This window comes from Berghia stephanieae, chromosome 7, assembly GCF_034508935.2.
Source record: "Berghia stephanieae isolate SIO BIC M18660-M18661 chromosome 7, UCSD_Bste_1.3, whole genome shotgun sequence".
Taxonomy (NCBI): domain Eukaryota; kingdom Metazoa; phylum Mollusca; class Gastropoda; order Nudibranchia; family Aeolidiidae; genus Berghia; species Berghia stephanieae.
The window spans coordinates 2,662,975-2,677,832 of NC_088366.1; the positions used below are offsets into that span (position 1 = coordinate 2,662,975).

Genomic DNA, 14,858 nt, shown 5'->3' on the forward strand with positions numbered 1-14,858 from the left:
GATACCGTTAGCATTCCATATTTTTTTCTGAACCCCAAACACTGATTGAGTAGCTGGGTATGTTAGATCTGGGGGAAAGTACTTTTCATTATACTAACAACCTATCCAAAGGGTTGCAAGTAACTGATATTGCCCGTTTCAAGCTATAGAAACCAGGATAAACTCCAGCTCTTTTGGCCTGATGACTCTGGAGGAAATATACCAGAATGCAATTAAGAGGCCAACATTGAAGAATCTCGTTTGTTTGGTTTTTAAGGGTTTTACGGAGCTTGCAACACATTAAGGTCATATCAGCGCCAGTAAAAAGGAAGAAAATGGGAAAGTAAAAAGTTCTAGGATTACAATTAAAGCACAAAAGAAAGGGTAAGACAAAGGGGAATTGGTTCAAATAGGAAACAGATGTAGATTCCAAGAGCACACCGTCAAAGTACTTAGTTTGAGATCACCTAAAAGTCTCATCCAGATACAAGCACAGGTCCCCACTAAGAGGAAAACACTCAAATGTTTACCAATCATAAAATATAATAAGTAAACTAAACATAATACAATGCATAACAGAGAGATGATTTACAAGGAAAAAAATATTATCTCCCAAAACTATAACTATATATTCGACTGTTTCCCTCTCAGCCAAGGACTCCGACCAAGGTCAGGACAAAACCAAGTAATCTCATTCCAAGACAAAGATAGAAAGCAATTGGAAAACAGAAAAGAGGGGATAGAAGTCACAGCAAGTACCTCCCTGCCTGCTATGGGAGGTAGGAACCCCACCCAGTGAAGAATCTCGAATCAACATCAAAACATTTTCTAGGATAAACAAGGATGGCTGATTGCTGTGTAAACAAGGATGGCTGATTGCTGTGTAAACAAGGATGGCTGATTGCTGTGTAAACAAGGATGGCTGATTGCTTTGTAAACAAGGATGGCTGATTGCTGTGTAAACAAGGATGGCTGATTGCTGTGTAAACAAGGATGGCTGATTGCTGTGTAAACAAGGATGGCTGATTGCTGTGTGAGCTGCTGCTTGGAGTGGTCTGTCAAAATTATTCAACAAGAATTAACTCTTTCAACGATGAGGCTATATTCGCATTTTCGTCACAAAATGGCTGACACCTGATTGAGGCAGCATGAGAATGACAAGCTAAGACAAAGCGACATTCCGAATTAGGCAAAAAAAATCTCAATTAAAATACCCCCCTAGAGCCAATTGAATGGTCAGATCAAAGAAATGATATTATTGGTTCAATTGATAGTACTTTTGTAGAAAATAGAATTGAACAGAGTAGAACAGATTCTGCTCTGGCCACACAGTGAGGCCAATGGCGCTGAAAGAGTTAATATAACCATTTTTTTTTTTTTAATAATTTTTAAAATGCCTAACACAGAGCATTTCGGGCTCATAACCCTTCTTGTCCTGAACAAAAAAACTGAAACGGTATATAATAATAATAATAATAATAATAATAATAATAATAATAATAATAATAATAATAATAATAATAATAATAATATTCATATTTGAGTAAAATAAAATATTTGGCTTACTTGACAAAGATTTCCTGCCAAGCCCAAGAACTGTTGTCGTAAAATCTCATCACTCGACTCACTCGATCCAAACCTTTGTGATGATCTGGGATGGAATCTTTCTTGGGACCTGGATAGATGGATGGATGTGTGGATGAGTGGATTGATGGATGGATGGACGAATGGATAGATGAATGGGTGGGTGGGTGGATTGATGAATGGGTGGGTGGGTGGATTGATGAATGGGTGGGTGGGTGGGTGGATTGATGGATGGGTGGGTGGGTGGATTGATGGATGGGTGGGTGGGTGGGTTGATGGATGGGTGTGTGGATAAGTGGATGAGTGGATTGATGGATAAATGGGTTGATGGATGTGTAGATGGATGGATAGATTGGTGGGGTGATGGATAGATGAAAGGATGGATGAATGTATGTACAGGTGGGTAGATGGATGGATTAATGGGTGGATGGACAGATGCATGGATGGATGGAGATATGGATGCATGGATAGATGGATGGATGGACATAGACAAGAATATCTACAGGAGTAAATAAATAAGTATATGCATTGTTACATAATGACACAAATTTAAATGATTTGGCAGAATACGATTGGAAACTATTCTTTAAAATCGAGTGAAAAAGAAAAAGGAAACCAAGAAGAAGAAGAAGAATGTTGGTCATTGTCATGGATTTGTGGAATAAAGTTAGTTCCCAGTCTTTACTTACACAAGTATTCGTCAGCCCCATCATTGGTACATTTGTTATCTCCATCACAACGATCAGCTGCCGTGAAACAGTCTGTCTCCAGCGCACTAAAACATGGGAACCCTTCATTGTTCAGACGACAGGCTTGTTCATCTGAATAACATCAATAGAAAATTGAGTTGCTCTGTTAGATTTTTGGGTATGTCATCTAAAAAAAAATTTTATTTTTTTAAATTATGCCCTTTCACAACGGCACCATTAGATCATCATCAACATCCATCGTGGCTTGTACTCTTGAGCACGTTGCCGGTCAGCTGTCTCCATGAATCTCGATCCTCTGCGGTGCGCATGGAATCTGTGTTGCTTTTAAAATTACATTTGGCCATTCTTAGGTTATCTAAATAAGTCATTTTTTGTCTTCCTCTAGCTATCTTTCCTTTAGATACCATTACATACCATCGCCTAATGATTTTTTTTTTTTTTAACATTTTTTATTAAGTTTTTTTTATTAAATTGTCACTAATTTTTTTTTAATTTAGTTTTTCCTTTTTAATTCATTTCTGTTGTATCAATAAAAAAATTTTAAAAATAAAAAATACAAAGAAATGCCTTGTTTATCTATTTGAGTTTTAACACTTACTGAAAAGTCTGGGGACTCTGGCATCTGTGAGGACGACAAGTCCGGCAGCCTGGAGGGAGGGGGGGGGGGGGGACAAACCAAGACAATATCAAACACACTTCAATATAAATCATATACAGTCACGTCTCTCCAGGACCAGGACAAATCAAGACAATATCAAACACTTCAATATAAATCATATACAGTCACGTCCCTCCAATCCAAACTGCTCCGTTTCCAGCATGTCGTCAGGATTACAGAGGCAGCCGAATAGTGGAATCTATTCCCTAAAGCTTACAAATTATTTTTTATGCCCTTCCGCCACCACATCATAAGATATTGTCGCCTAGGCGGCTATGTGGTCTAGTGGTATGACACTCGCTTTCGGATCGGACAGTCCTGGGTTCGAGCCTCACGTTCGGCGCATAGTTGAGTCCTGGGAAAAGGGTCTTTACTCATATTCTCTCACCGTACTCAGGTGTAAAATGAGTACCTGGCCGTTAACAGTGTTGTCCGAAAAATTGTAATATTGCCTAACAAGCGTCATGTCCCGTCCTACATGTTAAGTGTTGCTATTGACCAGGGACCCCTTGTAAAGCGCTTTGAGCACATTTAGTGGATATTGCGCTATATAAAGCTCATTTTTAAAAAATAATTTTTTTTGGCAATTCCACGAAGGACTATAGATATTTCATCAAACAAGATGTTTAATGTCAACAAGTATCACCCATGTTGTCCAAGTCAGCAAATTGGGGTTTTAATAATCTTGCCCACGGAAAAAACAAAGGTGCCTTAAGCGGGGCTCGAACCTTAACCACTCAGCCGTTTTGCCCCCCCCCCCCCAAATAAAGAAATACAAAGGAAAAAAAAATCCCTCCCCTGGCAATCTGTCAGGATAATGGAGACTTCCTGTTGGTGGAATGCCGGGGTAGAAAGATGCAACCGTCTATATGAAATCTACAATGATGTATTTGGTCATTGTTCTCTCATTTGAAATGACCCACGTGCACAAACTAAGAGTTCTCTGAATCAGAAGCAAGGACAACAACAGCAGCAGCAGAAGCAACAACAGATGAAGTAAAAAAGCCAATATAGATTAGGCAGAGATAATAATAATAATAATAATAATAATAATAATAATAATAATAATAATAATAATAATTTTAATAATAATAATAATAATAATAATAATAATAATAATAATAATAATAATAATAATAATAATAATAACAATAATAATAATAATAATAATAATAATAATAATAAGCATATTTATATAGCGCCTTTCGTCGAAACCTCAAAACGCTTGAAATTTCTAAAAGCAGCTCCAAAAGAGTTCAAACTTACAGTAAAACTGGTATTGGCATCCACACCGTAATCAGGTCCGTTGAAGAATTTGTACTCGTACTCGGTGTCACTGACTCTCCACAGCTGTCTGTAGGTATTACTGGACATGGAGTCATAGGACATCAGTTCGTCAATCAGCTGGAATGTTGGCAACAAACATCATTTTACATCTTCACAACCACGATAAATAGGGAGGGAACCCGATAGTTCTCAGCTGGTAGAGCATGCGCTTCGTATGCAAAGGGAGCAGGATCAACCCCAGGAGAAACCAAGATATTTTTCTGATTCCCCCCCCCCCCTCCTGTCCATCATCCTGCAGTAATTAGGTAGCTGGATCTTTTAGATCTGATGAAAAGTACCTGATGATAGACTAGCTTCCTATCCAAAGGGGGACAAGCAATTGCTATTGTCCTTTTCATGCTACAGAAACCGGGATGAATCAAAGTTGCATGGACCTTATGGCTCTTGGGAAATTTTCTTTCTTTTTTTACACCCCAATAAATAAAGATGTCAATTCAAGAATTATTATGTCAGAAATAAAACAGGAAAGATCTTTTATGTAGACTTGCCAACTACTACGACAATTTCGTAGAACTAGGAATTTTTGGGTCCAAATTGACGATTTTATGAAGATTTTAATTCAATAAACTTATTGAAAACAAAGTTTTGTTGCCAGCGTGTCGTAAAAGGCAAAAGGCAACTAATGGTGTGTGACTCCCCCATCTCTGAGTCACCTTGCCCTCCAGGTTGGGGGTTGGCAAAGGGTTAACACCCCTTTCCGTTAAACTCAAACCGTTACAGAAACGCAGACGGACAAACCAAATCCTTTTTTTAGCTTGGGCGACTGAAGAGTTTCTGGAATGACAGAATTTATGAAGGACAATAGACAAAGCCGAGAAGAATTAAAGAAGCTGATATACAGAGAAGTGGTAAAACCTGGAATGAGATAAAAAAGTTAGCTCAGGATAGAGAAGGATGGAAACTGTCTGTGGCCTATACCCTGACCCAGGGTGTGAAAGACAATGATGATGATGATGATGATGCTAATATATAAAGGAGTTTAAATCATCAATTTAATGTATTTAAACACGAATTGGTCATTTTTAAGGGGAGCTATAAAGTCCACTGCGTTTTTTTTCCGTGAAAACTACGATTTTTTTCAAATTCCAAGTTGGCAGGTCAGTTTTTTGGGGGGGGAAGATTGGGGCAAGACCTCGATTTGATATCAGGTCAAAGGTGAACCAAAGGAGAGACTTATATTGAAGTCAAAGCAGTCAAAATTACAAAATTCGAGGGTGTGTTTTGGTTATTGAAAACAAATACATTCATTTACCTCATAAAAAAAATTATTTAAGTGATTCTCCCTCCCCCCCCCCCCCCTTCCCCTGACCCGTCATACCCTCCATCACCCCTCCTTACCTTGTTCTCTGTAATTCCATCGCTGGTGCCACGACTGTACAAATCCAGCAACATCCCACTGAACACAACGTAGGATCCCGGGTCCGCGTAGGCGTTGAACTCAATCGTATCACGGCTAAAGTCCTTCCCTCTGTTGATGCCCAGTTTCACCTAAAATAAGGAAAAGACCAGGGTGAAAAACTCAAAGGTTCTAAGTTTAAAATTTCCACTTTATACTCAGCTAATGATAAAGTAGGGGGTCCCAATAGCTCAGTTGGTAGAGCACTCGCTTCAGAAGCAAAGGGAATGAGATCAATGCCAGATGCAGTTGACCGTGGCCTTCGTAAAGTTATGGCCTGATACTGACCAAAGAATGACATCAAAATGCCAGTCTTTTGCCACAAAAGAAAAGAAATCGTGAGTTGTACTCAATAGTTTAACCAATGAAATAACTTGTTTCCATGAGCTCTACTAACGACAACTCACTAAGCGGTGGAAAAACCAAATAATGACGTCAAACTGCCAGTCCTTTTGGATTTCAGTATCAGGCTATAACATAACGATGGCTATGGGTTGACACCCTTCCCCCCCCCCCACCCCCCTTTCCATACGGCAGTGATTGGGTATCTGGAGCTGTTAAATCTGGTAAAAAGTAAATTGTGATAGACTAGCATCCTATCAAAAGGGTAGCAAGCAGTTCTACACTATAGAAACTGGGATAAACTCGAGCTTAATCGAACTGAAGGACTGAAAAAAAAAAAAATTACTGTTTTTAAAATGACAAACTAACAAGTACAACTCAATCCCTTGTTCTTTTAACCCTGGTCAGCAATCTGCATTTGTTTTGAAGTGAAATTAAGATCAGGGCTGATTAAGTCAATCATTTAATCTGTTTCTTGTAATCAAATCTATTCTTCAAGCTAGATATTATTTCATTCCTAATTTTGAAAGAGTCTTTTACTAATCTTAGCGTTACCTCGTTCTGCCTTGTCCCGTTAACAAAGAAATTGAGAACGTCAATGACCAGCTCTTCGGACTGCCGTACAAAGTAGACGATGACTCGAGCAGTTGGGACCATCTCTCTGGACAAAGCAATGGCAAATGTTTTCTGTTTCGACGTCATCTCCAGCTCGTCTCCAATGATGATGTTACTTTGGGCTATCACCTGGGGAGGGAAAAGACAACGGTCAGATGGTAAACATTAGAAAAGGCTTTATCTTTCATAAACAAAACTCAATATTTTGACAACGCTTTTGATGATAATCAATTAAAATATGACACAATGAATGATATAATCAGTCGGATGGCGACAAGGTTTGAACTGAGATATTGCCAAGTTTAGTCAGAAGGTCAATTTTTATCAAAAATGAGTTCTTGTCATAAATGATTAAATCAATCCTCTTTGTACATTTTCGGGAAATATCAAAGCTTAATTTCACTTCTAAATATTTTTTACAGCCAGTCAAGCTGAAAAAGTATGAAATTTGAGAAAAGTTGCTGGAGACCTTTCCCATACATCTGACCATAACTTCATGAAAAATCACCCGATTTACTTCAAATAAATATTAAAATGCTCTAGGGAGCATATTCTTTCAAAAAATGCAAAATAAATTGCAAATCCAAAATGTTCACCTTCCGATTGATTATGTCATGCACTGAAGCATATATCATGGTCTTATCAGTAAAATTTTATCAATTAGTTAAAGTGTTCAATGCATGCTATGTCAGTTGTCTGAGGAAAAAAACATTTGAAGAATTAAATACATGCTTACATCTATTATCAAAAAAGAAAAAGACACTGAAAAACACTTTTTCTTCATTCTGGCCAGTTAAATATTTCTTCAAATCTGAACCAATCAAAATGACCCGTAACTTGTTTCAAAGTCTTAGACCTGACACAGAATCAAAGTCCCATGGGGGCCACGTGACTCAGTGGTACGGTCTTTGCTTCTTACCGGAAAGGTACTGAGTTTGAATAGCCGCCACTGTATGACCTTGAGCAAGTCACCTCACCCCAGCTGCAGCTGATGCCTGGGTTATTCCAGTCTTCCCTTGGAATAGACCCTAGAGACAAATTTCCGCTATGGGATGAATAAAGGGAATTTATCTATTGATTTAATTGATTTTATTAAGACTGTTCACAGTTTGAATTCCAACTAAATCAATCAACGTTTGACGGAAATGTTTTCTGGACAAATGAAAACAAAGAAAAAGTTTGATCAGTGGATAATCTCACTTTTGGCTAAATTATCTTGTAAAGGTAGCAATTTGACATGAACTCACTTGATAATAAATTCTGGGTACAAAAAAACTTGTCTTGACATGTAGAATCATGTATTCGTTGACCTGTGAGAGGGAGGGAGGGGGAGGAAGAAGATTTTTTAAAATCAAAATGCTTGGAGGAAAAAGGCAACAATAGGTATTCATGTATTATATCAATTAATAAGTTTAGTTGCTTTTACGAAATGTTTAGTATAAACTGCCAAGCTGGCAACACCCCAAATATGTTTTCATCCAGTTCACTAGATCCTATTTCCAAGCATCATAAAAATGTTGCTTTGTTGTTCTTTGACACATTTGTTTCAATCACAACCATAATAATGTGGTCAAACACATCATCTTGTTACGACTCTCTATGGTTTAAATTCAATAAATCTAAAAACTCCTATAATAAATTTCTTTAAATTATAAAATTAAACTTCTTTTATCGATTTTCATGAAGGTGAAAAGAGAATGCTGAGCAAATCACAAATGAGGGTTGCCACTGAAGTCTGAATATCAGTGAGATGGAGCAGATTTTGTTTTAACAGAGTAATTCACCTGCAATGACACGTAGTCAGCTTCCAAGAGTTTGTGTTTGTTTTTAAGGGTTTTACGGCGCTTGCAACACATTAAGGTCATATCAGCGCCAGTAAAAAGGAAGAAAATGGGATGGTAAAAAGTTCTAGAATTACAATTAAAGCACCAAAGAAAAGGTAAGACAAAGGGGAATTGGTTCAAATAGGAAACAGATGTAGATTCCAAGAGCGCACCGTCAAAGTACTTAGTTTGAGATCACCTAAAAGTCTCATCCAGACAAAAGCACAGGTCCCCACTAAGAGGAATACACTCAAATGTTTACAAATCATATAATATAATATGCAAAAAAAAAAACATAATACAATGCATAACAGAGAGATGATTTACAAGGGAAAAATATCATCTCCCAAAACTAAAACTATACATTCGACTGTTTCCCTCCCAGCCAAGGAACTCTGGCCAGGGTCAAGACAAAACTAAGTAATCTCATTCCAAGACAAAGACAGGAAACAATTGGAAAACGGGTATGGGGGTATAGAAGACACAGCATGTACCTCCCTGCCCAATATGGAAGGTCAGGATCCCCACCCAGACTTCCACGAGTATTTTAAAATGGAATGACAGAATGATGTTAAAGAACACTGGATTTATGATTTAAATAGAAATTGTCTAATGAGAACCATTGTCTCCAAACAATAGTAAGTTGAAGTTTTATCTCTTTATGGCATAAGTTGCAACACTTTTATCATATTTTGTTGTTAAATTGAATTTGTATCAATTTTCCAGCAACACTTGTCTTACCGTAATATGTTTTGTTTTATATCACTGTAAAGCACTTAGAGCCTGTGACAATGGGGGTGAAGCACTATATAAATGCCATTTATTATTATTAAAATCCCAGAAATTGAATTGATACTAAAAACGGATGGAGCTAGGGTTGAGCTCATAACTTTTGTTAAAGACAACAATTACATTTCCTTGAATTTTAAGAAACAATGTGAAAGATTATGTATGATATGTTACTTTCACTCTGTGTATGGTATTGCATTATGGGTAATTTTAGTCTTAGTAAGAATGGCGATTTGTTCCTGGTCACTAGACCATCCTGTTCAAACATTTGTTGTTGTGTCACTCCGTCATCTCAAATTTTAATTTACAATTACAAACAGAAACATTTTGTATCTTAGGTTATTTCAATCTCAATTTCACGTTTTAAAAAAAAAATTTAAATGAGCTTTTATATAGCGCAATATCCACTAAACGTACTCAAAGCGCTTCACAAAAGGTCCCTGGCCAACAGCATTTAACATGTAGGACGGGACATGACGCCTGTTAGGCGATATTACAAATTTTTTTTCGGACAGAGACAACGCTGTTCACGGCCAGGTACAACTGAGTACGATGAGGGAATGTGAGTAAAAAGCCTTTTCCAAGGACTCAACTATGCGCCGAGTTAGGCTCGAACCCAGGACCTTCTGATCTGAAAGTGGGTGTCATACCACAAGCCCACATAATCGAATCATTCTGACAAAATACTAGATTGAAGTGGAAGGTGACATGTCTGTGGGGTACAAACGTGGTATCTGTGGGGTACAAACGTGGTATCTGTGGGGTACAAACGTGGTATCTGTGGGGTACAAATGTGGTATCTGTGGGGTACAAACGTGGTATCTGTGGGGTACAAATGTGGTATCTGTGGGGTACAAATGTGGTATCTGTGGGGTACAAACGTGGTATCCGTGGGGTACAAACGTGGTATCTGTGGGGTACAAACGTGGTATCTGTGGGGTACAAACGTGATATCTGTGGGGTACAAACGTGGTATCTGTGGGCTACAAACGTGGTATCTGTGGGGTACAAACGTGGTATCTGTGGGCTACAAACGTGGTATCTGTGGGGTACAAATGTGGTATCTGTGGGGTACAAACGTGGTATCTGTGGGGTACAAACGTGGTATCTGTGGGGTACAAACGTGGTATCTGTGGGCTACAAACGTGGTATCTGTGGGGTACAAATGTGGTATCTGTGGGGTACAAACGTGGTATCTGTGGGCTACAAACGTGGTATCTGTGGGCTACAAACGTGGTATCTGTGGGGTACAAACGTGGTATCTGTGGGGTACAAACGTGGTATCTGTGGGGTACAAACGTGAGATCTGTGGGGTACAAACGTGGTATCTGTGGGCTACAAATGTGGTATCTGTGGGGTACAAACGTGGTATCTGTGGGGTACAAACGTGGTATCTGTGGGGTACAAACGTGGTATCTGTGGGCTACAAACGTGGTATCTGTGGGCTACAAATGTGGTATCTGTGGGGTACAAATGTGGTATCTGTGGGGTACAAACGTGGTATCTGTGGGGTACAAACGTGGTATCTGTGGGCTACAAACGTGGTATCTGTGGGGTACAAACGTGGTATCTGTGGGCTACAAACTAGGTATCTGTGGGGTACAAATGTGGTATCTGTGGGGTACAAATGTGGTATCTGTGGGGTACAAACGTGGTATCTGTGGGGTACAAACGTGGTATCTGTGGGCTACAAACGTATCTGTGGGCTACAAACGTGGTATCTGTGGGCTACAAATGTGGTATCTGTGGGCTACAAACGTGGTATCTGTGGGCTACAAACGTGGTATCTGTGGGCTACAAACGTGGTCACGTACCATTGGGTTGTCGGTGGAGGTTATGACACTGATGTAGGATCCAGACGGGGAGTAGTAGCGTGTCATCAACATCTCTATCTGGACCGTCTGCGTCCCGGAGAAGCTGGGGTTGTAGTTGTAGTTCTTGCTATTGGGATCGTTATACACAGCCTGGTTGGGATTGGGGGGGGGGGGGGGGTGGAGGAGGAAGATGGAAATCAAGGTTAATAGAAAGACATAATATAAAAAAAAAACATGTATAGAGTGATTGTTTACAAGAGTTTTTGCAGTGCTTGTAACGCTTTAAGGTGATGTCAATCTGGTTAGGGTTGGGGTTGGAGGGTGGAGGAAGATGGAATTCAAGGTTAATAAAAAAGACATAATATAATATATATGTATTGAGTGATTGTTTACAATAGCTTTGTCAGTGATTTAACAGTTTAACTCACTCAACACTAACACCGACTATATCTGTAGTTTACCCGTGTTACTTTTACCCCATGCCTATTTATACATGTTTATGAGACACACTATAGGTGTAGTATCAAAGCTAACGTTTTTAGTTTTTACATGTTAACTCACTCAACCCTAGAGATTTTTTCTAAATTTGAAAAAATGTATCAAAAATGAGCATGAACATAGATAGTTTTATTCAACTATCATTACATGCAAAAACTAAAAACATTAGCTTTGATACTACGCCTATAATTTGTCTCATAAAAATGTAATAAATAGGCATGGGGTAAAAGTAACCCGGGTAAACTACGGATCTAGTCGGTGTTAGGGTTGAGTGAGTTAAAGGTAGTTGAATAAAACCATCTATGCATATGTTTATTTTTAAGACACATTTTCCAATTTTGAAAAGTATAAAAAAACTCTAGGATTGAGTGAGTTAAGGTCATGACAATCTGGTTGGAGGGAGGGTGGACAGAGAGTGGAGGAATGAGAAATTTAAGGTTAATAATAAATTGAGCTTTATATAGCGTGATATCCACTAAATGTGCTCAAAGCGCTTTACAAGGGGTCCCTGGTCAACAGCAACATTTAACATGTAGGACGGGACATGCCGCCTGTTAGGCGATATTACAATTTTTCGGACAAAGACAACGCTGTTAACGGCCAGGTACTCATTTTACACCTGAGTACGGTGAGAGAAAGTGATTAAAGAGCCTTTTTCAAGGACTCAACTATGCGCCAAGCACAAGGCTCGAACCCAGGACCTTCCGACTCGAAAGTGAGTGTCATACCACTAGACCACATAGCCACACTAGAATGACATAGAATGACATTATGCAATAATTATGTCATACCAATGGCCTCATAAAAAAGAGATCAGCATTGCCTAAAGGAAGGCCTAATGACGACGACTCACTAAAGGCCTAATGACGACGACTCACTAAAGGCCTAATGACGACGACTCACGCCTAATGACGACGACTCACTAAAGGCCTAATGACGACGACTCACTAAAGGCCTAATGACAACGACTCACCCTCAAGTGTACTTTCTTGGTGTTGGAACCGATGCTGAACTCAAATTCTGCAATTCCATTTTTGGGAATCCTTGTCTGAGGTCCTGACAGAACCCCCTGGGTGCCTTGATTGTCTGTCAGGGTGATAGAACCCCCTCCTCTCACCGGCGTCCCATCGTGCTTGGAGACGGCCACCTGTCAGGGAGACAGAGAGAGGGAGAGAGAGAGAGAGAGAGGGAGGGAGAGAGAGAGAGAGAGAGAGAGAGAGAGAGAGAGAGAGAGAGAGAGAGAGAGAGAGAGAGAGAGAGAGGAGAGAGGAGAGAGGAGAGAGAGAGAGAGAGAGAGAGAGAGAGAGAGAGAGAGAGAGAGAGAGAGAGAGAGAGATTAGTTTTTTGTTTTTAAGGGTTTTACGGAGCTTGCAACACATTAAGGTCATATCAGCGCCAGTAAAAAGGAAGAAAATGGGATAGTAAAAAGTTCTAGAATTACAATTAACGCACAGAAGAAAAGGTAAGACAAAGGGGAATTGGTTCAAATAGGGATCAGATGTAGATTCCAAGAGCACACTATCAAAGTACTTAGTTTGAGATCACCTTAAAGTCTCATCCAGGCACAAGCACAGGTCCCAACTAAGAGGAATACACTCAAATGTTTATCAATTGTATAATAAACTAAACATAAAACAATGCATAACAGAGAGATGATTTACAAGGAAAAAAATATCATCTCCCAAAACTATAACTAGACATTCAACTGTTTCCCTCCCAGTCAAGGAACTCTGGCAAGGGTCAGGACAAAACTAAGTAATCTCATTCCAAGACAATGACAGGTAACAATTGGAAAACGGGTATGGGGAGATAGAAGACAAAGCACGTACCTCCCTGCCCACTATGGGAGGTCAGGATCCCCACCCTGAGAGAAAGAGAGAGAGAGAGAGAGCGAGAGAGAGAGAGAGAAAGAAAGAGAGAGAAAGAGAGAAAGAGAGAGAGAGAGAGAGAGAGAGAGAGAGAGAGAGAGAGAGAGAGAGAGAAGTCTTTCAGTGTCATTAGCCCCATGGAGCCAGAGTTTATCCTGCTGTCTATAGCGTGGAGCAGACAATAGCAATTGGGAATGAGATTCGCGGAACAGTAGCGTCCCTTGACTGGACGTCACCCATAGTCTGTGACGTCACCGGCGGAAAAGTTATTAGAGAGAGAACGTCATGTTGGTTGTGCGCATGCGTCTCTCGTCCTCGCTTCCGCGCACAACCAACATGACGTTCTCTCTCTAATAACTTTTCCGCCGGTGACGTCACAGACTATGGGTGACGTCCAATCAAGGGACGCTACTCTTCCGCTAATCTCATTCCCTATTGCTTGCTACCATCAATATTTTTTGTTTCATTTCTTTCTTTATTTATTGCAGAAAAAAAATATAGACTATTTTCTGAGAAGAAGTTGAATGTGTTGTGTTAGCTCAATTTACAAGCAAACCAACCCAGTTCAATATCAAATTAAGAAATGAAGGAGCAGGCACCGGTGTAAGATAAAAAACAGAACAAATGTGTATGAAAGGTGCCAGACAAAGCAAGAAAGAAAAATACAAGAAAAAAAAAAAAAAGTCGCACTTGACTGGGGATCGAACCTCAAACCTTCTGATTACCGGTAATCAGAAGGTCTCAGGTTCGATCCCCAGTCGAAGTTGACTGATTTTTTTGGGATGCTGTTTTTCTTATATTTTTCTTTCTTGCTTTGTCTGGCACCTTTCATACATACTTGTCCAGTTCTTTATCAGCCCAGTTCAAACTGAGTGTAAATCATATCAGATTTTGCCATCTGGCAAACCGTGCCGACTTGCCTGTAGCTTCATGATGGAATTGGGTTTGAACGTTCGTATCGGTTCTCCCACCCAGCTCAGTCTGAGTTTGGAGTCAAACATCACCGTCCCAGCCCAACCCGTGCGGTTCTGGCTGGAGTACCAATCGGTCACATTGGCAAAGAAGACAAATTCACTGTTTTTCAAGCTTCCCCGCTCTCCACCACGCTGGGCAATCTTCTCTAATTGGCTTTGGGTCCACTTGAAATCAATACGACCATCAAACTGAAAAAAAGTTGAAGTAGAAAAAATATTGATGATGATGTTGTATGTGATGGTGATGTGGTATGTGTGTCTGTAAGAGAAAGGGGGGAGAGAGAGAGAGAGAGAGAGAGAGAGAGAGAGAGAGAGAGAGAGAGAGAGAGAGAGAGAGAGAAAAGAGGGAGAGAGTGAGAGAGACAGAGAGAGAGAGAGAGAGAGAGAGAGTGAGAGAGTGAGAGAGAGAGAGAGAGAGAGAGAGTTATGTATTTTGCTAAATGAAAAACTAAAACAAAAAC

General features: G+C 39.6%; 1 protein-coding gene across 3 annotated transcripts in view; it reads right to left on the reverse strand.

The window, feature by feature from the left end:
- Positions 1-14,858, reverse strand: part of LOC144976348 (CD109 antigen-like) — a 69,533-nt gene that overhangs the window by 36,810 nt on the left and 17,865 nt on the right. For all 3 annotated transcript variants that reach the window (XM_078920594.1, XM_078920593.1, XM_078920595.1), the window contains exons 11-20: positions 14,344-14,586; positions 12,529-12,702; positions 11,058-11,207; positions 7,879-7,941; positions 6,572-6,760; positions 5,617-5,766; positions 4,198-4,335; positions 2,872-2,920; positions 2,253-2,384; positions 1,546-1,654 (exon numbers count right to left, since the gene is read on the reverse strand). In XM_078920594.1, coding sequence (XP_078776720.1) covers positions 1,546-1,654; positions 2,253-2,384; positions 2,872-2,920; positions 4,198-4,335; positions 5,617-5,766; positions 6,572-6,760; positions 7,879-7,941; positions 11,058-11,207; positions 12,529-12,702; positions 14,344-14,586 — 1,397 coding nt within the window. The remainder of the gene's footprint in view (positions 1-1,545; positions 1,655-2,252; positions 2,385-2,871; positions 2,921-4,197; positions 4,336-5,616; positions 5,767-6,571; positions 6,761-7,878; positions 7,942-11,057; positions 11,208-12,528; positions 12,703-14,343; positions 14,587-14,858) is intronic.